General features: G+C 39.7%; 1 protein-coding gene and 1 long non-coding RNA gene across 5 annotated transcripts in view; one reads left to right on the top strand and one right to left on the bottom strand.

The window, feature by feature from the left end:
* Positions 1-14,492, top strand: part of RHOBTB1 (Rho related BTB domain containing 1) — a 50,410-nt gene extending 35,918 nt beyond the window's left edge. For 3 of the 4 annotated variants that reach the window (XM_084526188.1, XM_084526187.1, XM_084526189.1), the window contains 8 exons: positions 2,678-2,863; positions 4,613-5,580; positions 6,013-6,131; positions 8,586-8,736; positions 10,380-10,468; positions 11,604-11,709; positions 12,222-12,379; positions 13,876-14,492. In XM_084526188.1, coding sequence (XP_084382314.1) covers positions 2,678-2,863; positions 4,613-5,580; positions 6,013-6,131; positions 8,586-8,736; positions 10,380-10,468; positions 11,604-11,709; positions 12,222-12,379; positions 13,876-13,908 — 1,810 coding nt within the window. In that variant the 3' untranslated portion in view covers positions 13,909-14,492. Of the gene's footprint in view, positions 1-2,677; positions 2,864-4,612; positions 5,581-6,012; positions 6,132-8,585; positions 8,737-10,379; positions 10,469-11,603; positions 11,710-12,221 lie in introns of all 4 variants that reach the window. The other variant, XM_084526190.1, reaches the window with a different exon arrangement.
* Positions 14,493-20,306: 5,814 nt separating this feature from the next.
* LOC311439894 lies at positions 20,307-24,044 on the bottom strand. The gene is made up of 3 exons (XR_014695059.1): positions 23,958-24,044; positions 23,036-23,115; positions 20,307-21,465 (listed from the first exon to the last, which is right to left on the bottom strand). It is a non-coding gene; the product is annotated as an uncharacterized lncRNA (long non-coding RNA).
* Between the last annotated feature and the right edge of the window lie 2,303 nt (positions 24,045-26,347).

Below are 26,347 nucleotides of genomic sequence, written 5' to 3'. Positions count from 1 at the left end.
GAAATATTAATGCCTTATTGTAACCTGGCAGGTTCTTGCTTTTATGAACAGTTGTCAAACCAAATTTTATACTGGGAAGTTGGCAAGTTGTAAGTGTGCCTTTGGCACTAACATGAAATGTAGGTTTTTTAATCAAAGTTTCCAAAGGTCCGTTTTTGCCAAATGTTCACAGTCCTGTGTAGGCAGTTAAACTTCCTCACAGTTTTCTGTCTCTGTTTTGTGCTAGCAGTGCAAATCATGTTCATGACTTGAATGAAAACTTAATTTCTTGCGATAAGGTGGGTGTGTTTTAGGAGCGAGCAGCCCCTGCTGTGGTGCTGGTTCAGTCTGTGACCTCTGTCGCTACCCAGTGATTTCCCATCCATCCTGTTCACGGCACAGGGCTGTTTACAGTACAGAACTCAGAGCATATGCATTTTAAGGGAAAATCCAGATTTTAACACAGGATAAATAAAGCATGGAAAAAAAAATACCTCTTCATTCTGCTTTTTGCTTCATTCAGAAGGCAATAAGGAGAAATGTCCTGTTGGTGCAGTTCCTTGTCCCATTAGGAGTTACGGGTGAAGAAGCCTTCCCCCAGCTTGGTTTTGTGGTCACCCAGGGAAGTTCGGAGGTGATGAGCTGCTCGGGAAGCACATGCAGCTCAGCACACGAGCTGACGTGACACTCCTTGGCAGGGGCTGGACCCCACGCCAGGCCACAGGGCTGCCCTGGGGCCAGTCTGCTGGGTAGTCTGGGGCTGGCTACCCCAAGGAACAGGGCTTCAGCCCCGACTATCTCAGGAGCCCAGGCGTGTGGCCAGCAGCAGTGCTGCAGGGCAGCTGTTGTCATCTCCTGCCTGCGAGCTCCTGGAGCCCTGTTTCCTTCTGGTTTGCAGAGCTGCAATGCTGCGTGTCTTATGCTTTGTAGCATCAGGAGGGCTGGATACTCAGGATGGCAATTACTTGGCTTAGGTATTAAGTTTTGAACAAGACAGACTGTTTCTCCAGGATGCTCAGTCATAGTTAGGGTTGGACAGACAGACAGCAGTTGCCTCTGGCAGTTCTGACCATCTTGAATTAAACAATTGACCAGATCAGAATACGCGTAACACAAATTTTTCATCTTAGCAGTTCATTGATTACTCCTTTCTGGGAGCTAAGGAAGCGTCTGTGGGGGTCTAGGTTGTGTTTTGACGTGACCTTGAATAAAGCAAGTTTGAATTTAATCGATGTATGCCTCAGTTACATAGAAGACCTTTGTATTGGCTACTTACCTCTCTCTATTTAGCAGATAGCTTTCCACTTTGAAAAGGCCTTGTCTCTAGATATGACAGATGGATTGCAGTTTATATAAGGTACAAACCCAGAGCCGGAGCATTCCTCTTGCATGAAATTTATGCTCCCAGCAGTACCTGTATTGTATGCAGCTATCTTTAGAAACAGTCTGGCTGGATATATCTGTGCCCTCAGTGAAATGTAGAAAGCAGCACTGAGGAGGTATTTCATTATTTAAAAGGTGAATGTTAAGATTCACTGCTCCTGCTCTGTACATTACACAAACTGCAGACAAAACACATTTGCGCTAAATTCAAGAGTAATGGAAATGAGGCATGGTATTGCCGAGGTTATTCTGCTGACGGTTATCTAGGAATAAGTTGACCCCTCCAAATGTCCCTTCCCCTCATTTTTTCTTGAGTTTCAATTCAACATTTTTTTGTTGTTGTTTTGTTTTGTTTTGTTTATTTATTCTCTCATGAGAGACCCAAGAGCTTGAGAACCGCTTTGTAATATCCCATCCTAGCTTATAAATAATGAAGTTGCCCCAAGTTAGGAATGCTCTGAGACAAGTACTCAAGCATTTCTCTGCATTAGGGTGCTAGCTCTGACAAGTTAGGTGATTGTTTGGTGGCTGAACTGCCAACCTTAATTCTCACACTTACACCTTATAAAGCAGTTTTATTTAGCGAAATACTTTGTCTTTTCCAAAAACCTTTAAAATATTTTCCTGCTTGCACTGATTTGAGGTACTGTCCTGTGCAGTGCTTTATTTCCATTGTAACATTTATTTTTACTTGTACTGTAGAAGTGGTCATTGCTGTAAATTCTGCAGTAATTTGTCCTTTTAACAGGTTCTTTATTAAAGATGTTGGAGGTACTGCTGTACAAAGGGCATTGCAGAGGAGACAGCTTTATAATCTAAAAGGGTGCAGTAAAGGTATTTCTCCGTGACAAGTTCAGAAGAGATCTGTCTGCCTGTGTGGCTGTTCTAAAGTTTTGCCTAACTCCTTTCTAACTCCTAAGCACCAGTGATCCTTGAATTGCCGTTTAGGCTCCCCATCAGCAGAATTATTTCTCAAGCAGTGACAGCCTGTGAATAACTGTAGCATAAAAGCAGAGAATGGCAAGTTCTATCTCTCTGCTTACTGCTCTGTTTATATGTGCAGAGATCATCTCTCAGCGTTGAGGGGCAGTGCTTCCTAGGTACGTGGCTTTGTGCTCCCATGCTTTTGTGATGATATGCATAGCTTCTATCAAGTCTTTGCACGAACAACATGTATTCTGATAGTCTGGGTGTCAGAGCATTGTTCAAAGCATAGAGTGGAGTAGCTTCAAGCTGGAGTTACGAAAATAGGTGAAGCTACAGTGGAAAGCGTGCTTGTTGGGTTTTAACTGATGTCTTCTTGTTGCCTTTCTAGGTCTGATGTAGTTGTTCTGTGCTTTTCAATTGCTAATCCTAATTCCCTGAATCATGTGAAAACAATGTGGTATCAAGAAATCAAGCATTTCTGTCCTCGCACACCTGTCATTCTGGTGGGCTGCCAACTAGATCTCCGCTATGCAGATCTTGAGGCTGTTAACAGAGCCAGACGGCCTTTGGCAAGGTAAAGTTTAAACAAAAATAAGAATTAAGAAAATTATTTTGTTAATCAGGTATAATACTTTCCAAAGAGAAATGATAGAGTCTTATATCATTTTTTTTTTCTAAAATGTTAATATATGTGCTTACATCTTTTTAATTCTGTTGTTTGAGCTGGTTAGTTAACACACAGAGTTGTTATTATATGTTCACCACAATGTTTTTGCACATTGGACATCTAATCTTGCTTGGGTGGCTGGAAACTACTATAGATAATGATGATTACCGGAGATTTTTGTATATGTCATTCTCTACCCGAACATGTATATCATGTCCCATCCTGTCACTACTGTCACATACTGTTTTAAACGGAAAGATACTGTTCATGTTTTCTTAATTCTCAATGCATTTTTCTTCTGTAAATGTAATCCCAGATCATGCCAGAAAATTAAGTGCTCGCAAATTATTATTTTTTTTAAGTTCTAGGATAAAGGGAGAGTGGGGGGTTCTTCTAGGGAAGCTTTGTTTTTTCCCAGATACAAAAAGGAAGCATTCACACGTTCCTGCTTACTTCCGGTTTCCACATTTTGTATGAATTTGAATGAGACCAGATTCATGGAAGTATCTGGGATAATGTAATGAAAGAATTTATTGTAACAAATATCCATGAAGAGGCTGAATTAATATTTCATGGATTCTTATAAAACTTCGCATTGCCTTGTATTCAAATTCTTGACTTGGTAATATGCTTTTCTTAGGTTTATTTTTGTAAACAGATTACTTCTTCGGGTGGGTGGGATGGGTTTTCTGGTTGACTCTTTAAAAGATAATCTTTTTTTCAAAACTTAAAATTCTTTTTCTGCCCTAACCCTCCTTTATTATTTCACTATTAATAAAGTTTGAATCAGTATTCTACATGTCTAGCACAGACTTCTGCCACCTGAACTGATTATTAGCTGGCAACAAAAGCAAGCTGTTGTCTGGAGCGTGTTAAGTCTTTGCCAGCTTGTGTCTGTCCAATATGGTGTGTTCAGAGAATGCACCGTTGAGGTCATATCTTCTGGTGAGATGATTTTTTTTGTTGGGAAACTGGATCCCAGCCCAGATTGTTTTCTGGTTTGTTTACCCCATATCATATACTTGAGCTGCTCTGGAAATTCATGAGATCCCACATAATGCTTCTCCAGCCAAAATAGAGCCTGTCTCTTGAAGTGCTTGTTCTGTTACAACTTTGTCATAGGCTACCATAATTTGCTTTACAAAGCATAAGCTTAAGAAATATTTCTCTTTTCATATTTAGCTGTATTTGTGGCATCTCTGTCATGAGAATTTCCCCTTGAGCTTAAAGTATGTATACAAAGAAAGATACCAATTGAATGGCTGAGTAGAAAGGTGTTTTAGGAATTTTTTATTTTAATAATGAGAGTTCTCAAGCGTTCTATCAAATTTTCTTATTGTAAATTTTCCTTTAATACAGAGAGTGCTTACTCCATTTTGTGAAAACGATTTTATACATATTTTTAGTAACAGAGATGCATTGCAGAGAAACCACCAACCTTGAACAGAATTACAGCTATGTGCTATTCTAAAACTCTCTGAGACAGCAGTTCTGGATTTCCAAAGAGCTTTGTGGGCTTTATTTTGTATTTTGTATTCATTTAAATTATATTTATTTCAGAATTGGTGCTGACACATTTTGCAAAATTCTTTGCTTTCTGACATAACCTTGTGATGATCACAGTGTGTGAGGAGAGCTATTTTTGTTTAACCCTAGGCCGATCAAAAGAGGAGATATTTTGCCACCAGAAAGAGGCAGAGAGGTTGCCAAGGAGCTTGGGATACCATATTATGAAACCAGTGTATTTGACCAATTTGGAATTAAAGATGTGTTTGACAATGCAATTAGAGCTGCCCTGATCTCCAGAAGACACCTGCAGTTCTGGAAATCTCATTTGAAGAAGGTCCAAAAACCTTTGCTTCAGGCTCCATTCCTACCTCCAAAAGCCCCTCCTCCAGTTATCAAAATTCCCGAGTGTCCCGTACTGAACATGAACGAAGCTGGATATTTATTGGAAAGCCCCCTGTGCGCAGACGTTATGTTTGTTCTCCAGGAACAGGACTACATTTTTGCTCACAAGATTTACCTAGCTACCTCCTCTTCAAAATTTTACGACCTTTTCTTAATGGAATGTGAGGGAAGTCCAGACTTGGATGAAACACAGTGTAAAAAAGAAAATACAAGTAAGGATGTTTTGACAAGTCACCTTGAGACAAATTATGACAGTGAAGAGACATCCTTGAAATCTGCTGATGTTAAAATTCCTGCACCAGAAAGTACTGACTCTTTAAACACACTTGAACCCGAACCTGGTGAAACAAATTCTACAGCAAAATCTCTGTCATCCTGGGGAAAAGGGTTTGTTAGTGTGCATAAGGAAATGCAACTGAATCCTGTCTCAAATAGGATGTGTCCTGTAACTGTGGTAAAAATGGATTCATCTGTGCAGGCTGGACCTTTTAGAACTGTTCTGCAGTTTTTATACACAGGGCAACTGGATGAAAATGAAAAAGATCTCACAAGACTAGCTCAGATTGCTGAGATCTTGGAAGTATTTGATTTGCGAATGATGGTGGAGAATATCATGAATAAAGAAGCCTTCATGAATCAAGAGATTACTAAAGCATTTCACGTCAGAAAAGCTAATCGGATAAAAGAGTGCCTTTGCAAAGGGACATTTTCTGGTGAGTAAATACAGGCTTCAACAGGACAAGTACTAATTCTGTTATTCATGTTGCTGTCTCTTCACAGACTTCAAAAACTGTGACAATTTACATTGTTCTGAGAGGAAGGATGAGACCAAAGCTACAGTGTTACTCAGGACCAACTTTGCCAGCCTAGGATTCTGGAGTTTAACTTCTCCAAATCTATACAGAAGCTTTTAAATAAGCGACCCGATTTTCCAAAGTGTTGAACATCCAATATCTCTCTTTTAAGTGAGGCTTTAAGGTTTTATTTTTACTTAACTGTATAAAAAACCTAGAATTATATCTGAGTGGGGAAAAAGTGAAAGAAGTGCCCAGTTTAAAAAGTGCAATTGAAACATGCATTCTTGAGGCGGAGTTTCACTTTAAGCACAGACTTGCAGCATGCCTGTTTCTTTGTTCCCATGACAGATGTGACATTTAAATTGGATGACGGGACCATAAATGCCCACAAGCCACTACTGATCTGTAGCTGTGAATGGATGTCTGCTATGTTTGGAGGATCGTTTATTGAAAGCTTGAACAGTGAGGTATTTGTCCATTTGCTTATAATGTGTGATGGATTTGGGGTAATCGTCATTCAGTAGCTATTTGAACAGTTGCAATTAATCCCTGGAATGATTCTTTATATTTATTCTTTCCTTCTCTTGCAGACATGGGTTACTTTTCTTCTTAAGGCATTAAATTAGGATTCCTAGGATGATGACACATTTTCCACAAGGCATGAGATTTTCTCCAGTGTTGGAGCATGCACTTAAAACCTGAAATCCTGTAAAATATTAAATATGGAACAAATTAAATATTAATTTCTTTATTTCTTTAGAATAAGTTTTAAAGTTGTGTGAATGAATGTTTACACAATCAGAAGCATTTCAAAGAATACATGAGACAGGAGACATTGAATATAAAAGGAAAAAAATGTTAAAGAATGTGGAAGATAGAGAGGGGAGCTGGCTTCACAGTACTTTGACAGAAACTGAGCTCAACTTCTCTACAGCATTGGCTTGTTCTCTAGAGTAAAGTAGACATAAAGTGCTGTATAAAGGATCTCAATGCTTTGAATTAAGATTTTGCAACAGAAGCCTTGTATTTTCAGGTGCTTTTGTTGTCTGTTTTTCAAATTCTAAACATCCTGCTAGCATTTTTTTCTCTATGTCTTATCCATAACCAGTTTTTGATTTTTTTTAATAATATTTTTTTGTTTCTTACCATCTTCAAGGGTCTCATTCATTTGAAGAGTTGAGGGTTTTTTGTATTTAATATTCAGGAAGATTATGTTCTACTTCAGTTTTTCTTGTTTCTTCTAATACAGCTGTAAACAATTCCTTTGCCAAAGGCATATTCAAGAAATGGTTCATTTAAAAAAAAGACATAGTTTGCTTGTAGCAAGCAACATTTGGCAATGAAGAATACACATAAATTTTCTACCAGCCTATTTCTAATGATAAATCTGACAGTCTTAGCTCATCTTCCCAATTTAAAATTTTAAACTTTAAATTTAAAGTTTCCAATTTTCGTAGAGTTTAAAGCATTCAGTAATGAATTTGGAAGTTTTAAAATACATGTAGATATTAATTTAATGTTCTTCTTTGCTTTACAAAAACAAAATGATCTTTTTTTTTTGTATTTGGGACACAACATTGTAGCAACTCATTCACAGAATTTTCTTTTCTCTGCATTAGCAAAACATATGAATAATGAATGAGGTTTACAACTAGCTGCTCTTGCTTGGAGAACTGAGCATTTCCCAGAGTGGCTGATATGCATGAGAGCATGCTTCGGTACTAACAAATCAGGGCTTGAATCCCACCCACCCAGATAGAGCTGACAGAAAAATTCCCAAGCCCCCCAAATTTGACTGCAAGCTATATGGGAACAGTGAACTCAGTTCTAGCAGGAATTATGTGCTGACTCCTTCCAAGTAGTCAGATTAAGTTGCACACACATCTAATTTCTCATCATAATTCTATTATTATTTTTCTGCTCTGCCTTTTTTTTTTTTTAACTGCAAGTTCTTCAGAATAGCGCAGTGAGTTCTTCAGGGCCAGCAGCATCTCTTGAGTTGCAAAGAGGTACATTACAAATTGCTGATTAAATGAGTCAGCTGTCCTGGGTATTGAAAGCACGCTTACCTGCTGCAACCTTGAGACCCTCAAGAATCAGGTTCACCCTGCTCCTCGAAGGAATGATCACGTACGCAAACTGCAGTTGAGGTGCTACAGTGATAGGTTAAAGTGAGGTCTTCTAATTCTCCTTCCTCTTTTAGGCATCCCTTCAGTGAAAAGGATTTAGGGTTGTGCTGGTGAGAAATTAAATAACTTTTATCTCAGTCCTGGCAGTTTTGTTGCACAATATTTTGCTGTGCTAATTACAGAAATGGTTTGTATTTTCTTTGCTTCATTTCTTTAGTTCTCAGTCATTTTCCAACCATCATTTACTTTGATACTTTGTTTATTTTTAAACAGCCTGAGAAGGCTTTTTTGGTTCTGTGTGTGTGCACGTTTGCTTGTTTGGGATGGGAGTGGGGGAGTGGTGGCTGTTTTGTTGGTTGGTCTGTTATCCTTTGGTTTCGATTATTCACAGAATCCCTAGAATATCCCTTGCCAGGAGCAGATTAGATTGCATTCCTACAGAAGCCTACCAAGGGAGGTTTGGCATGGGAAGTGCCCAGTGGCTTTTATGTTTCCCACAAAGCTGTCCATTTGCAGGTTAGAAAGCATTGTGCAGATCCGCTGTTCGATGTGGGTCCAACTTGATCGAGTTGCCTGTACATACACTGACAAAGGATCTGACTCTGGACGCAGACTTACCTGTTGGCAGCTTCTTGAACTTTAATGATGAATTCCTTAATTGAAAAATGTTTTCCTTATATTTCTACAATGAAGAGAAAGAGAGTCCAGCAAAGTGGCAAAAGTAATATATGGCCCTTATATGAAAAAAACATCAATTATTAACAACTCTTTATTTTTTAATATCTTGTCCAGGTAGTTCTGCCCAACATAAACAAGACTTCCATGCAAGCAGTTTTAGATTACTTGTACACCAAGCAGTTGTCCTCCAGTCAGGAACTCGACACACTTGAATTAATTGCATTGGCAAATAGGTTTTGCCTTCCTCACCTGGTTGCGTTAGCAGGTAAGGACTTGCGACCTTGTCCAATGTAGTGTCTTGTGCAACAGCTTAAACATGTCTTAATGATTTTGGAACACACAATATTTTTTTTGCACATGAAGAAAACTTTTTTTTTTTCCCCTGAAAGGAAAATTGGAATGCAAATTCATATTTTCATATGTAAAAATGTATTTCTTGCCTTTTTCAGTTTTGTGCAAAACTGTCTCAGAACATTGAAGCATTCTGTGCTTTAAGAATTGGAAGGGTAAACCTTCTCTTTAGCCTTGATACAATGTAAGTCCTTTGTAGTATCCATTCAGAAGTTAATAATTTACCTGAAAACAGGATGAACACTGGACTTTCTATCATGTAATGAATGAAGTGTTTCTTTACACATTTCTGTTCAAAGGGAGTAATTGAACCAATTCAAAACTCATTGAAATGGTCATATATTTTAGAAATGCTATCTGGATCTCTTTTCACTACCAAAATGGGAGTTGGGTATTTTGGTATATACATGGTTATTCAACCTTCATTTCGGGAAGAGGGTTTCCTATCACGTGTTTAGAGAAAAATGACCGGATAGGATACTGTTTAGTTTTAAAATTAAATCCATGCATACTCCAGACCTCTGGGATTTTTTTTTGTTTGTTTGTCTCTATGTATGTAAATTGTCATTGTTCTAAACATATGGTCAAGGCCAAAACTCTCAGAGACAGATGAAGCAAAGCTTACACATATTAACAGGACAAAAATGCATGCAAATTTTAATCAGGTACCAAATCCTAGCTCTCCTTCAGTTGTGCATCGGGAATGTGTATCTTGTCTTCACTAGTTGTGATAGACCAAGTCTTTACTGCCTGATTATTCCTTCTAAGTAGTTGTGGCATAAATATGCATATATTATTAAGAATATTTTATTCTATTTAATTCTTGATGAAACAATTTTTGAGTTTTCTACTGCCAACAGCTTAACTCATTAGGGCCAAATCAGTTCACAAAATGTCCCAATAAACACTCAAACCTCTAAGATGTTTTTGCTTCTAGAAAAGGTTTAAGAAGACTCCCTTGAAGTAGCTTTTTGGGTAGCTGGCTCCCTAGGAACAACTAACCTGAGAGAACTTGAATTGAACTTTTCTACCTTGGTGCTGTCAGTATACTCATTATCTGTATATCTGCAGTGGTCTGCTGTTGCCTAAAAACTTGGCTATCACTTTTGTACCACCCAAAAGAGACAGATGATCCATTTTTCTAATTTATAAGTTTGCACTCAGAAGTAGGCAACTGCTGAACCTTGTCCTTCTACAAGTGATTATTAGTTGCAGGCTCATTTTCTGTAAGAAAGATAACAAATGTGAATGAAAGCAGAAATGAATACTTTGGGTTGAGACTAAGGGGCAGATACTCACATGGACTATGCTCTGTTGGAGTAAGAGAGTTTGTACCAATGATGAAGAATAGCCAGACATAACTGTAAAGGCCAGAATTTGGCTTTTGCCACACTGAAGTTGCTCAGAATATCCAGGTGAATGTGCCACTTGCATAATGCTACAGTTAACACTATAAGGAGGAAGAACGTGGGTTCTTGTTTCTTTGTTAGTGGTGGATGATCTGACCTTGAAATGTGACTGTCTCCCATGTGGCTGATGAGTTTTCTTCTCTAACAGAACAGCATGCAGTACAAGAGCTGACAAAAGCCTCAGTGAGTGGCGTTGCAATAGATGGAGAAGTACTGTCCTATTTGGAATTGGCTCAGGTTAGTGTGCGCTGTTTTTTAAAGATACTCTGGTCAACTGCAGTACTTAACTTTTAGCGCCTTATTAGTTCTGAGCATTGCATCTAAGAAACTCAATCTTTAGTTTTGAGAGGGACTGACAATAAAACGGAGATGTATTTCTATTATAAGGGAGGTTTTTATATTAGTTCAAAGATGAAACATCTATGTAAGTAAACTGGGGGTAGTTGTCTTTCAAATATCTGTTTTAATTAGTCTTGATCTCAAAGCTTCCAAGCTCCTCAATCTCATGGCCATGTTTTAACAATCTGAAATTTAACATAATGGAGCTGCTCAGCTGAGTAATGGTAACTGATTCTTGGGTTCCTCTCTGTACAGTTTGTGTTGATACATTTAGGCCTGTATTGTAACATCAAAATTTTTTATATTCTTAGACGTAATGCTTAAAATGGCTACTCAAAGCCAGTCAGAGTGCTTTGTATTCAAACACATTTCAATGACCTTTGAGTCTCAGAGATCATGCAAAAAGAGAGCCCCCAACTCAGTTAAACTGCACACATCTGTTTTCCAAAACAAGTGCTACAGCAGTCTGCCAAACACAAGTAGTATTTGCTATTTAGCTTGTAGTAGTACAAGTTAAAATATCTTTTAATCAAATTATTCTTGATTTCACACTAATGAGGAGCCTGGCTCCAGCTTGTCTTGAAGTCTGGAGTTAAAGTAGCACTAAAATACAGCAGAAGCTGACCACCATGCAAGATGTCCTGCAGCTGCTTTCAAGTGCCTCTTGCAATATCTTGAATGCTGTTACAAAACTAGGACTTAACCCCTTCCAAGAAAAGGCAGCTTACACCACTTAATTTTGATTTTATGAAGGGTTCTTGCTTTTATTTTTCTTCCTGAAGGCAGAAGTAATGTGTCTAACTACTGTTAGGATATCCTCTGTGCCCTGTACAGCTGTGTGATGTTTTATAACCTGAGATGATAATAGACAGAGTGCCAGAAAAGATACATATGCAGTACAGTCTGATTTGCATTATAGCTCTTGCTTCGTTATGACTTTAGAGGGATGATTCTAACTTGAATTGTTAGTCGAGGCTGAAAAATAAATGATAACTTCAGGAAGTGGAATATGCTTCTTGTTTTTTCTTTACAGTTTCACAACGCTAACCAGCTGGCAGCGTGGTGCTTGCACTACATCTGCACCAATTACAACAGTGTTTGCTCCAAATTCCGCAAGGAAATCAAAGCTAAATCTTCAGGTATGAGCAACTTTCCACCTCGGTTTTCATGAGGCTTTCCCTTCTTTCTCCCCATCCAGTCCATTATATATGAAGACAAAGATGAACTCAGGTAGTGCAGAGGTTCTGTCTCATAGCTCAGCTATCTTGTGTAGCATTCATATATTCTTCTAATCTATAAGGAAAGGTTATAGTCAGTAGCCTGATTCCTGGGCAAGCATTATGTTCTTTACCTATTTCATTGATGCTAGAAGGAGCAGAGGTGTTCTCAAACTCCATGATGAAAGATACATGCTGTAGAGGGCTTGCATTTTTATATTCTTCTTTGGTGGACTGAGGTCTCAGGTGCAGCTGCTCTCGAACTTTTCACCCCATAAGTAAGGCGTATCAGGGAAACTGGGGAAATTCCTGATAAGCCAGCTAACACAGACGCTAGATAAATGATTAGCTGTAGAGCTTCTGGCAGACAATCAAGATGTTTCTGAATGTGTAACTTACTGTTTTGTTTTGGGACTTTGTTTCTTTTTAATCAGATAATCAAGAATATTTTGAGAGGCATCGCTGGCCACCTGTGTGGTATTTAAAGGAAGAAGATCACTACCAGCGAGTTAAGAAAGAAAGAGAAAAGGAAGATGTTGCACTGAATAAACACCATTCAAAGCGGAAGTGGTGCTTCTGGAATTCCTCTGCTGTAGTTGCCTGAACAAAGCACATAACTGGAAATCCATAGCCAGTGTCAGAAGTTAGTCTTATTGTTAGGAACAAGATGTAGTTCAGGTTTTCAGGAAACTCTGTTCCACGTGTGCATTTATTATTGCTAGGGTCAAAAGCACAAGCTCATTGAAAGTGAGCCTGGAACAGCTCCTCAAAGTCATATGTATATTTTTGGTTAGGAAGCAGATAAATGTCTACCATTATTACATTTCTTTTTATACCAAAAAAAAAATCCAGCATTAATGTTTCAATCTCCAATTGGGAAATATTTTTATACTGTCTAGTGTATTTTGTTCAGAAAAAAAAACTGGATATCATTTTATTTTACAAACCACAAAATAACCATGTAGCAGCTTTGTATTAGATTTTAACTATTTTTACTATGCGACTACAGTGAAATAGACAATCCTCAGTCATAAGAGACAGCTTTTAGAGTATCTCATAAAAAGTCATCTTAGTAAAAAAAAAATCTAGCTGCCTAGTATAAGTTTTGTTTTTTAAAGTACTGTGCATTGGTGATATAATTAGGTGATTATTTTTCCTTTCTAAAGTAAAGGGTTAGAATAAGATCCAGTAACCGCAAGTTATAGAGCGCTTGATCTTTGCTTAGCTGAATAATAGGCAGTATAATTACCCATTCAACTGCAGGCAAATGTATTTCTAATATTTGCCATGTAAGTGCAAATAATTATGAAGATGTGGGCTATGTGAAATCTAGTGATTCTAAGTATTCAGAGGTTTTAAATGTCTAGATCAAAGAGGATATTTCTAAAACCATTTAGAAGGGCTTATTAATTTATATCCTTATATTAGTATGGATCTGAATACAAAAAGCAGTTATACTGCTTGCATTTGAATTACTGCATGGCAGTTACCTTGTTCGGTGAAATCTTAACCATGCAGCCACTCCTCATGCCGAATTCCATTTTGCTTCAGTGCAAGCAAATGAAAGGGCTGCAAAACCAAGTAAGAGTTATCTAGCATTATAGCCTTTTGTAAGTCAAGAATGATCTTCACACACCATCACTTCAGTTTGATCCAAATTGTTTTGTAACTTTTCCCAGATAGAATTCAAAGTGTTAGATTATTTTTAAGTAGGTCATATATTTCCTCTGGAAACAGGTATTCCCGGAAAGCTGGGGCAGAATGATGGAATTCCACACGAGTGATGCAAAAAGGAAAAAGCCTCCAGAGTTTTCAAATATCTTGTGTGTTTATGACTTTTTATCAACCATTGCTCTAAAGCTGCAGTATTACACTAGATTACAAAGGGATGAGAGCATTTTTAAAAGACCAAAACTAAAATACATAGACCGTAGGACATACACATGCAATCCTATACAGTGTCTCAGGCACAATTCTGTAACCAAGGGTAGTATTGTGTATTAGGTCTGTTAATATTGTTTTGTGCTGGCACCTCAGCATACCACTGTGAAAAGCTGTTTATGTTTGTTTGTTGTTCTGTATTCAAAGGCAAGGCAGTATGGTCAAGCCCCCATGCTGTAGGTCAGGAAATGCTTTGGACCGAAAGCCATATACGTCTCTACCTATTTGAGTTCTGACCGGAGTAATTCTTGGCAGATGCTACTGCAGGGTGGTAGAAGCTGCCCAGCATGGAAGGAGATGCTGCTCTACAGACTTTTATAAGGCAAGCAAGTGACAGGTAAACCCCTGATAAAGATTTGTCACCGTATGGTGATAAAGAAGGGCTATAAGTGACAGTTGCAAATATAGTCTCCTTAATTCTTGGTCAGTGAAGATGAAAATTGTAGAGAAGAAAGACTGAGGAAAGATGCATCAAGACTAAGAAGAGATAAGTATTTGTTGTCATGAAACATTAACTAGTCACATTTTAAGTATTGCTACTAGGTTTTACACAACCAAAGCTACAGTATGATTGTAATCTTGCCAAACTAAGGGATATATAAATGAACCTGAGGTATATGCAATAATATCCAGTTGTGCTAGTTATCAGCTACTATAACCAAGTGGCTGGTTCATTTGGTTAATGCTGTCTATGGCCTTTAATCATGGTGGTTATTTTGTGTTTTTTATTTTGCAAAAAAGTCAATAAAATGGTTTAGTTACAAGTTGTCTCTCATCTCTCTGAAGAGGCTTTCTAAATTTGTAAAAAGGATTCCACCCTTTTTCTGGCCACTTGTAAGCATGCAGCTGTGGTATCATTCACTGAATTTTGCTGAGCTGACGCTTGTATGGCATATTAGGATTTATGATTGGGAACGTAACAAGGAAGCCCTATAGTGTTTGTATATGATGGGGCTGGGGCAAGGTCAGTGCTTGTTGCTTACTGTTAAACAAAAAAAATCTCCTGCCACTTTTCCACATAATTTCTGATATTTAATTACCATGATATTACCCAAGGGACATGAAACTAATTAGTCGTGACAGCCATGGGGAGGAAAAATGCAGGTAAACAGCAGGAACTCCATAAGGTTTTCAGCAGACTCTGAACTTTCTACAGCCATTGTCTTTCCTGCTTTCTCACTACTGTTGTTGTCAGCCATTATACAGAAATCCTAATTACCTGTTCGTGGGCTCTCAGAAACTACAACCTCAAATACAGACTTTATCAAGTTATAAAGGTAGAAAGATCCAGAAGACTTTTACAAGATATCATGCAAAGAACATCATTTGTGATTTTTTCTTGAAGCTCTTAGGCAATGCAAAGGACATTGCATCCAGAATACAATGTGCATTTCTCCTCAAGTGCAATTTTAGAATGTTTTATATGTCAGTGATTTAGAATATTTTTAGAAGCAAAATTTCATTCCTTTGAATTTACCATTAGAAAAGGCTGTTGAATCAATACTGACAAAAAAAAAATGATTATGTTAAAACTAGTGGCATGAAAGGATCAAATCAGAAGTGTTACTCTTTAGGTTGGTTTTTAGTTTTGTTTTTTTAATTATTATGGCCATTTAGAGAAAGTTGCATATCTTTTCTTTCTGGAAAGTCTCAGCTTATTTCTTAGAAACAGCGTTCTTCTGTTTGTTTTTCCTAAGACAGAGAGAACTGCAAGCAAGTAAGGTCAGGCCTAAAGAACCTGCACCAACACTCAAACCAGTGCTTTCAGCCTCCCAAACCGCAAATAGCACACCAGAGCAAGAAATAAAGTGTTTTTGTGATTAATACAGGATTGGCCAGACTTCAGCTGCAACTTACTAATTTCATTTACTGAATATGTAGTCAGAATTGTCTTTTGGTTGGAGGCTTCAAGATGTTTAAAGAAAAGCTAGATAGCACTAAATATATGGATGAATTAAAAAGGATTACCTCATAGAAGAAACAAATTTGGACATCCCTTCTGAGCACTGAAAGTGTGATAGTACCAGAGAAAGTAAGGGAGGAGCAGCACTCTACTTTATTGCCCTAATTCTTCATCAGTATACCCGCAAATATCCTTCAAGCACAGCAATTTATACCCTGAAGCGTTCATTTTGTAAAATGAAAGATTTTTCCCTGCCATGTTCCAGTAACAAGCAGTGGGAGTCTGACTGAAGGCATCTTGGAAATCTGTTCTGAGGGCCAAGTCTTCCATCTCCTTTACACAGTTATTTAGGTAAAGATCTAATATATTAAATAGGATTGATTTTGGTATCTAAACTCCAGAAAGTGGTAAAATATTTCATTTCATCAGACTAGTCTTTGTCAGTCTAGAAGATATTTGCTGTCTTTGTCAGATAAAACCACAGGTTTTGCCCCTCTTCTCTTCTACCCTTTTTTCTAGTGCAGTTTTTATACTTTTGTCATCAGATAATCTAGCATTTATTTACTCTGTTGGAGTTCAAGGCATGTACTACGCAGTGAGGTATCTTTAAAGTGGGTTGCTTGCCACTCCTGAATATGATGTAACAGCATTTACATGAGTATACTTCCTAATAGGCAAAATTCCTATTGTAGTGGGTAAGATACTCTGCACACACACACACACACTTTGGGCTTTGAGGTACCACCTAATGAACTTAGACATTGTCGCTTGTCTTTGTTCCAAATCTGGTGACAGAAGTTTGCTCTGTGTGCGTGCAGGATAGGAGTGTATTAGTGACAATAACCCCCATTCTACAGGCTCTACAACAGGATAATTCATTCTCAGCTAACATACATCATTGCCTTCAGCCAAAAAAAAATATAACCCGTGTCACAAATTGATTCTACACTAGCAGCCGGAGCAATGAGACTATTGCATATCTATTTAGAAAAACTAAATCCCTCACTGCTGCTTACATAAAAATCTTGATTTCTTGTAGAGATTTGAGAAGCTTTTGGATCAAGGCTGCACGAGGCTAAGAAGAAAATTTGAACATTAGAAATGCAAGCATAATTATGCTAATGTATCTAAGCTCTGGAGAAAGTCAAACTGAGAAGATTAAGATGTGATTCAGAGAGAGCAGTTACCATAGGACAACAGTTCGATGGCTCCTTTGCAATTGTTCAGCCTTACTATTTCATTTGTAAGCAGGCCATACCACCACTACATCCTGCTGGGCTGTTCTGCAGCTGTTGCTGTGCCCAGACAGAGGTTCTGCTCACATAGTGAGTACATACTATATTGCTGATTCATCTCAAGTCCTTTTCCATGCAGTGCTGATACCCCCAATCAGTCAGCTGACCTACAGAGGAGCCCAGTACTACCTGCTTGGTGTATTTTTTTTTGTCCCATGTCAAAGGATATTCCAGAACAGTGAGGCCCTTATCCCAACATACAAGGGATCTCCAGCTGCTTTCCTCCACTGGGACAGCACATAGCAGAAGAATGAAGCTCTGTGTCAGCCAGGGACTGGCCTGTTCAGGGATTTCAAGGTAGAAGCATTCAACAGTTTCCAAAAAACAAACAGGAAGTCAGAGCCGGAGTTGCAGATGCAGGTACCAGCTGCGTGACAGCATGATGACAGCACTTCAGGTACCATTCAAAGATGCTAAAGTGGGAAAGGGGAGGTTGCCTGTAGATACCAGTTCTGGTTTTCAGAGGTTAAAAAACACATCAGCAGTTTAAGGGTATATAAATAAATATGCATCTTTGCATATCATAAATATAAGACGGTCATTCTAACCAAGTAATAGATGTGATTCCCCCACCCCCTTATAAACATCAGTGTGCTCTACACGTTGCACAGATTGTTCTTTAGATTTGTCCTGGGTCCTCATTAAGAGTTACAGCCTGCTTGCAAAGTTTTGCAGATGTGAATTAATCAACACAGGCATTCACGTTTTCATTTATGGGGTGTCTGGGTTTAGTTTTTAGATGGTTAACAAATCTTATTGCATGATAAAACAGTCTGATAAATGATGTCTCTTCCACTGGCAGTATGAAGAAAGGGGGTTTCTAAAGGAGCCCGCAGGGGCTCTCTGGGAGCTCTGTGTATCCTCCGTGTTCCCACGTTGTAGAGTCTGCAGGAAGAGCTGCATTGGCGTGCAGGAAATGGGACCTAGTGTCATTGGTCCTGCAGTCCATAAGACACACAGCACTCTATAAAACAATCTCAGTCAAGTGCAAACACTTGCAGTCAAGTGTAAATACTTGCAGAGTCATTATACATCTTTGGAGAGGAAAATTTGCCTCTACTTTCTGGCTGTCCAGCATGGTCAGGGTACACAACTTTTCCTGCCTCCCTCAGACTCACCTGAGGACACAGGACCTCCTCAGCCTTGTTCCCATTTCATTTCAGTGGGACAAGGACAGGAAAGTTTAAGGATGTTGAAGTGATTCCTGGCCTGATGAGAGTACATCTCTGGAAGACGCTGTGCTCAGTGGAGGACTGTAGTCCCCACTGCTGCATGTCCTTTTCTTTCTCAGGTTACAAATGATAGAAAATGAATAGCGGTGATAACATGCTGTGGAGACTGATGTCTGCACTTCACACAGTTTTTATGGCGAGTTTGTTTGCTGTAGTCATAGCAAACTTAATTTTGTGGAAAAAAAAAATAAGAGGAATTAAAAAAAAATAGAAATGGCTGCCTCAAAAGATTATTGGCCAATTATCAAAAGGTAATTGGGTAATTAAGTTAAAGACTTGCTTCCTTTTCTTAAGCATCTCTAATCTCTGACCATGAGAAGGGGGCTGAAGATCAGTACTGGGGTTCCAGGCAGACTTTTCCTAGCTGTTGATAGAACTGATAGTCCCTTGTAGCTGAGGAGAATTTGTTAGATGTCATAAAATGATTCACCATCTGCTACCTCTTTGCTATACACTGCAGTAGGTACTGCTGGTCTGAGCTTGCTTTAGGGCTCCGGGAAGGGATTCTGTGGCCTGTACTGACTAGTAGTACATGGAGTAGATGTGCCACATACCTCTAAAAGACAGGCACTTGCTGCATGGTGGCAGGACGAGGGGGAACGGGCTAAAGTTGTGTTTTAGGTTGGATATTAGAACAAACTTATTTACCGAGAGGGTTGTTAGGCATTGGAATGGGCTGCCTAGGGAAGTGGTGGAGTCACCATCCCTGGAGGTCTTTAAAAGATGTTTAGATGTTGAACTTAGTGATATGGTTTAGTGGAGGACTTGCTAGTGTTAGGTCAGAGGTTGGACTCGATGATCTTGATGTCTCTTCCAACCTAGACAATTCTATGGTTCTGCATAAGCTGCAACTATAGGTGCAGCATTTGATGACCTTGCTGTTCTCATCTAGCTCCATGGCTTTTCCTTTTCTCTAGGAACAAATACTAAGGAGACACTCCTCACCCTCCCAGTCCATAAGATATGGGTTGGATTTAGTTCAGGGAGATGACCACCAAGGTAGAACTGTGTTTTCCCCTCAGGCTTCAAAAGCATGTTTGTTTGTTTGTTTTGTTTTGTTTGTTTTTAAACCAGGGTACACAGACATCAAGCAGAAATCCAGTAGTTCAGCCTATTGCACCTTCACTCGTTCTAACCTGGTTTTTGAGTCCTGATCAGCCAGGTGCCCATTTAGGGCAGTCAAGCTGCAGAACTTGCCACGTGACACTGGGAACGCAAAGAGCTTACACAAGTTCACAGGAGATCTGGAAAGGTCCGTGAATGAGATGTTTACTGAAGTTAATAAATACATAGACACTATGCCTGACTGAGCAGTTTCCCAAGTCAAACAAGTGCTGGGAGTTTTTAGGAGAGGTGTCACTACTTAGTCGCACCCTTCTTTCTCTGTGTTTTGGAGGCAGCATAAAGGACACATGGATCCTTGCTCTGACCCAGCACTGCTGTTCTCTATGCTCCAAAAAAGATGGAAAAGAAGGACTCAAGCTAGAGAGGCTGGTGTGTCTTCTCCCACCCAGCTCACAGCAAAGGAGCATGTGAATATCTAGAAGGGATTTTTCCCTGCTATTTTTTGAGAACAGTTTCTGTGGGGCTAGCTCTTGATGCACTAGCACTGAGAGCAGTCTTTGTAACAATGAGTGCTGATAATAAAACCAGGTGGCACTGATGGCAGCAGGCATAGAAAAAATCACTCACTTGCACTTTTTACAGCTTAACATGCAGCACTTGAGCATGCCTTTTCTGCACCAGCTGCACCGAATGGAATTATTGGCCATTCACTAAGCCACATCCTGTCAGGCTGGACACTACCTAATCTTCTCTCCACCATTCCCAAGAGTCTATTTCTGCCACAGGACACTTATCATCTATTGGATGTTTATCTAAAAGCTTTACCATACTGGCTCTGGATCATTATCTGCATTTCAATTCTGCTACAAAACAAAGAAGTGTTTACTTCAAGATCATGCAACCAAGTCATACCTGCCCCCCTCTTTTTTTTTTTTTTTTTTTTTTTTTAAGTGCACAGCTAATCATAATCAATTCTTGAATGGACTGCCAGGTGTAAGCTACCAGATCAGCTAATTTGCTCCTTCTACTGCCATTTTCATTCAGGGACAAGACATCTTCTCATTGAATTCCCTTTTGGTCTTAATTGCAATACCTGGGGAGTAAAATGCAGCCATGACATTTTCTCCTTGTCCGTTCAACAGTCAGCTACAATGTCATTTTCTGATTTGACAGCATTTGAGTGGAGAGCTAATCAAGTCAAAACCATCTGATCTGGGCACTTGACATTTCATGAATATCCTCATTCTTTGGTACAGGCTGCAATTGGGCATAAGGAGGGCATACTGGCACAATCACTATTTTTGTGTTGTCTGCACATTTGTGGAGAGTGGCACACTCTAGGAAATCAGAAATCTCTTCAGGAAGAAGTAGTCTTTTTTGCCTACTAAGAAAGCAGTCATCTGTATTACACCGAGGGCTGTGTTCAGCCTGGGTTGGGAAAAAATTGGAGAAGCCAAAACTCATGAAAGGAGAAAAGGCTATCACGGAATAACTGAGCACTCATCTGCTGCAGTCCTCCCTAAGGAGGCTCCCATTTCAATGCAGAAATACTTCTCTGCTATTTCCCTCCCTGTCCTATGGGCAGAATCACTTGTATTTGGATGGTTTTGCCTTGCATCTGGTGTCCATCCAAGCGCTCATCGCTTGCCTGCCGATGGCAAGCACAGGCTCAGCATATGAAGGGGAAAGAGGGAAAGCAGAGGGATTCACCCCTCATCTGCTTGTGGAAGACAGCAGTGCTCTTGCATTGCTCTATGCAAAGGATTAGTCTGTTAGAGAGGGCCAGACCCATGAAGTGACCGTGCCTACAGATAGGAAAGACTGCAAAGCAGAAGCCCCTTTGAGTACAGTGGTTAGACCCAGGCACCAGCTCCTGGGAATGAGATAGCCAAGTCCTGCCCCATGTATTTCATGAATGATGAAATCTTTCCCCATAATCTGCAGGAAGTGCTGATGATGTTCATACTGTGCATTATCACATGATTTAGCCGAATGCCTGTCAGGATTTTTATTTATATATTTTTTTAAAGTGCCTTGAGTCATATAGCTGTAACCGAGCACCGAAGTAATATGTTAGATCCAGCTTCATATTGCAATCCCCAGTCAGCTGCGCTGCACTGTTCTTTAGGCAGCCCCTTTGCCTTTTGGGAATTAATCAGTTTCCAGTTCCAGGCTGTACAGTAGAATATTAAAAAAAATAGTGAGCAGTAGTAGGAAGATGTCTTTTAGTGTAGCCAGCAGCCTGTTGACCACAGAGAGACAAGGTAAGTACTGTATCCTGGTAACACTGCTGCCCACCCTCTTGATCTCACTGCTTACTCACTTTGCTTATTCATTTCACACACAAGGCTGACAAAGCACCATCACTTAGTGCAATACACATTTCTTCTACTGCTCAGGGAATAGCCTTTCATTATTATAAGCTTTTTCAGTTTTCTTAAGGCCTTTTACTACTTTGCCACTGTAGCATAATTTGTTTTGTCGAATGGTTTACACACATTAAAGTGTGTGAAGTTGTATTTATATGTCTCTGATGAGTTCTTCGCTGGCTAGTGGATCAGTGTTTTCATGGCTTATTCCTTCACAGTACTATTTTTCACCTAAAAATGAGACTGCAAACCTTCTGACTCCTGCCACCTCACTTCAATTCTCAGCTCCAGATCGATAGCACAAGGTCTGGCATCATCCCTGCAGTGGGAGCTTCTCACTTCCATCCACAGCAGCTGAGGACCCTTTAACCAGCAATCTGCAACTGTGCCCCTGAGCTTCTGTCCTTGGTTTTCTGGCTCCAAGCCCTTCATTTAAGTTACATCATTTTTATTAAATATAAGATCTATGTTTAAGCACAGATCTGCCTACAATTACCTTTATAATTGACATGGTTCAAGATAGGACAAAAGTTCAGATAGGACAAAATAAGGTCTAGTCAGAGCCAGATAGACCAGCCCTCACTATTTCTCATGAGGAAGAAAGGGCAATACTTCTCCCAGATAGGAGGCTATGAGGATACCAGATTGCAGTGACAGCACATTGCTCCATCAACCATAAACACCTTTTGAGTAATTCCTGAGTTCCTCTAACTGAGAGCTATATTCATGCAAAGGTGTAGTACCAGTTTTCATTAGAAACCCAAACCTTAGGCAGAACACTTCTGTGTAAACACCGAGTTTGTCAGCACCTAAACTGGTTATCAAAAGACACTTTTCCCTAAAAATAGACCAAAAAAATAAAGTTCAGGGAGAGTATTGTCTTTTGTCCTTGCCTTGTGCTAGTGACAAACTGTCAGAACAAACTGGGCCCTTGAAAATATGTACTTCACTGCCTTTTGGACTGGGGGGGGAGGAAAAAGTGAAGTGCTAGTATTTAAGCGAGGCTGAACAGTAGGCAGTAGACAACACCAAGAGAAACTGAGGCTTGTTTATAGATGCACAATCACCACCATTAGTGGATTCACCTGTATTTGCTTCAGCTGAGAATTCCTGCAAGCCTCATGCACAAACACAGCTCCAAGTCCTTCCTCTTACACAGCCACCCTCAGACCCCCAGCTGCAGGAGGAGGCAGGAGCAGCAAGTTAAGCTGTATCACAGGTGAGCTGCTAGGACAGCCTTTACACCCATTGCCCTTGGATGGGGGCCAGTCATGCAGATGGCCTCTTTTTGGCCCTGCGTTCTGCTGAGTGGTACATGAGAGCCTACCACACATCCAATCTATCTTTGCACAGTTAATTATAACATATCTTTGTGGCTATGTAGGAAAACACACACATTTCCTGATAAATGAGGCTCAGCTTCTCTGTTTTAGGGTACTTTACCTACTTGCTGAGGATTTTGAACGTTGCCAGAAGCAAAGGAGACAGGAAAAAAGTGTGTCAAATAAGGAGTATTTCAGCATCTAAAGAGAGAAAAATAAGAGCTTAATGGTTTGTTGAAAACCTCATTCAAGCAATAGGAATGGCTAATCAGCAACATTGCTGTACTATATTAGGTAGGGCTATAAAAGCATCTTACTAAGATTCATTTAGCACCATAACACCTTTGTGAAATAAGCAATTACCCCACTGAATAGGGAAAAAAATAATGGGTAAAGATATTATGTAGAAGCTAATTGCTGCACAGAGATCCCCACGTCTATTTATCCTCAATCATTGTACAAGGCTGCAGCATCAATGCCTTCTGTAACTTTAAGCAAGGCATTTTTCCAGCTACTAATAACCAGCTAGGATTTGTGGTCAAGAGATGTCCCATGTAACAACTCACCTCTGTAGTTATTAGGGGATTTACTGCTCATTCCTTAACCACCTCTTTCTTTAGCAAAATAATGTAATATAGCAGCAGGAAGTAGAGACTGAAGTTTAAGGACAACAGGAGCTTACAGTTATTTCCTTACAAGAGGCCTCCTGCAGCATCATAAACTTGTGTAAGGCCAACCCCAACAAAACCAGGAGGAGAAGGCTTCTAGCAGACCACAATCTCGGTACCAACACAAGGCAGAGGAAACTGTAAGGAATCCTTACCTCAGTCTGTAAGCAAACATACAGGTTAAACAAATACAGACCTAGATTGCTACCAGAATAAAAACATTGCCTCTTGTCATAAAATGACAAAATTCCCAGGAAAAGGAAGAAAGTTTCCTATAGACCATGTAAGATAGCATTTTTTTCCCCTAACATATTACTTCTTACATGACAGAAGAAGAAAACCGATTTAAATCAGGTAAGGGGGGAAACAGGTTACCTTTGACTTCATTTAACTCTGAGTACTGCTCTCAGTCACAAAGCAGCCAACTTAGCTGCTGCTTCAGCTTTTAAAGCCTTCCCATCCCCAGAAGCCTTTGTGCCATTCCCTCTCCCTCCTCTCCTGGGCTTTATTTCAGTGGGTTTTAACCTAGTGGGAGGGTAAATTGTTTTCAGCTGTAGTATTTTATTTATTTATTTATTTATTTATTACTTCTTGTTTTTCTATTTTTCTCTGCTGAAGCAGTGCTATATTAAGTGCATTAACATCTTTTTGCTTTCATTCTGAAATGTAAAAGATGTCTCAAAAATTTAAATTAAAAATACTTCTAAGCTTATTTCTTAGTGGAGACCTATTCATAAACTTTGGTGTGTTCTTCTGTAAGGAGTCACCTGCTGCAGCTCTATGTAAAATCTGGGGATTGGATCACTAAGAGGACATTGAACAGGATCCTGATGAAAAAAAGGTAAAATAACTTTGTTGACCAGGAAAAAAGAGAGAGCTCTGTATCTTTCCCTTCTCCTCTCCTGAGAGACTTCTGCCTCTCCTTCAATCTCCGACTGGAGTTTTCATGAAATTAAGTATAGCCTTTTCTTTTTTTCTCGGCTTTATTAACCAGCAAGGTCTGAGGAAAAATGATGTTTCAGTTTCATTTCCTTCTGCAGAACATAAGAAGGAAAAAAGATCTTCGTAATTTTTCTGTCACCTATTGTATAGGTGACAGGTTCACAGCTTCCTTGGGGAAGCATTCCTTTAATTATCTGTCATACACACTAAATTCATTAATAGCGTAAGGTCTTGTACAGCTTTGTAAAGGATGTATGCATCTGATTAAATACATGGAGAAAACACTAGGGACCTTTGCATGTTCCAAATGTGTTCATCCGAGGCTCTCTGGAGCATTCTGTTTTCTTCAGCATTAAGAAGGTCTCAGGGATGCTCAGGTGATCCGGTATCTGCCCTGGTTGAATGTCTCTTATGGCATAACTTTACCTTCTCTGGGGAAGATGTCCTCTGCTGTGAAAGTGCCTATTTGGCAGTCTGTACAGCAGATCTGTATGGGTTTGTCCGGAGGGCAGCCCCTCCGGGGCCCATCACTGCAGTCAGGCATGAGTCCCAGGCACCAGCAGGGAGAGGGTTGCTCATGAAGCCCAGAGCAAGAGCACTGTGGAGGGCGTGTGGATGTGGGTAGCTGAGCCAAGCCTCCACTCTCCATACAGGGGCTGTGGGTTCCCATGCCACGTGTGGTGCCTGGGATGCTGCACAAGGCAGTAGCTGTGTCTTCACAGCAGATCCAGGCAGACAAGCCAGAATCTGGTACAGCTGGTTACTCTCTTTGGCAGGGCCTTTTGCCTTCTGGTCCCTCTGTGAGGTGTAGAGACTTTGAAATGAAAGAAGCAGCCTTTAAATGAAAGCTAAGGCACTGATAATCCCATGTAGCTACAGGACATTAAGCCAACAGTATTTATGTCTTAAGTTTGGCTCCTGTAACTGGTCAGAAAGTCTTATGGGACCAATAGTGATTACACAGCCCATAATTTTATAGCCAGAAACGATTAAAATAATTGTAATAAAGTGATAATAATAAACCCTTACTTATTTTAATGTCAAATATTTCTGACATGACTGATTCCTCCTGCTTGCATATAACTCCCATAGCTTGAAACTCCTCTGAATGGGAGTCTCGTGCTCTTGTTCCACAATCCTGTGGCTAAAACCTAAAAAGCTAAGTTTAACTTCTGAATAGGTAAAAGGCCCTTTGGGTCTTTTAGCAAAAAATTCCTTTAGAAACCAACTTACTGAAAAAACAACGTCAAGCACTGTCAAAATCATGGCAAATGCTGTGAGGCTGTCATATTGAAATTGTAGGGGCAGATGGTGAGAAACTTTCCTGCTGGTCAGGGAACTTTCTGAAGGCTCAGTTACTTATAGCAGACTTCTGTTATTATGAATAATAATAATTTGGAGGAATAAGGACTAAACTGGGATCACCTCTCATTTGTCATAAGCTAAAGACACGCATCGCCTAGTACAGACCAGCTGCTTTGTGGTAACCTTTTCATTTGACCGTGCCTTTGGTAAAGCAAGGAGGTCTGCGTCCTCATTCTGTGCTCCTCCACAATCTTAGTGAGCTGGAACTGAAGTGCAGAGCCATGGTTTTTGTTTTTTCCCAAGAGACTTGAAGTAACAGAATATTTTGGGGACAGGCCTTATGAGACAGACAAGACAGTCCCTAATCAAACAAAAGAATGACAGAAAGAATAACCACTGCAGAATGGGGGCTGGTCACTGAACTGACAGCTGGCAGACTCTGCTGATAACATACTTGGAGGCAGTTAAGAATTTGGGGGGTTTGGTTTGGTTTATCTGGTTTAAAGGCATGTGTTGTG

Source organism: Aythya ferina (genome assembly GCF_964211825.1).
Source record: "Aythya ferina genome assembly, chromosome: 7".
Taxonomy (NCBI): Eukaryota; Metazoa; Chordata; class Aves; order Anseriformes; family Anatidae; genus Aythya; species Aythya ferina.
Note: the sequence above shows the minus strand (reverse complement) of the source record. Positions and strands in the feature narration are given on the sequence as shown.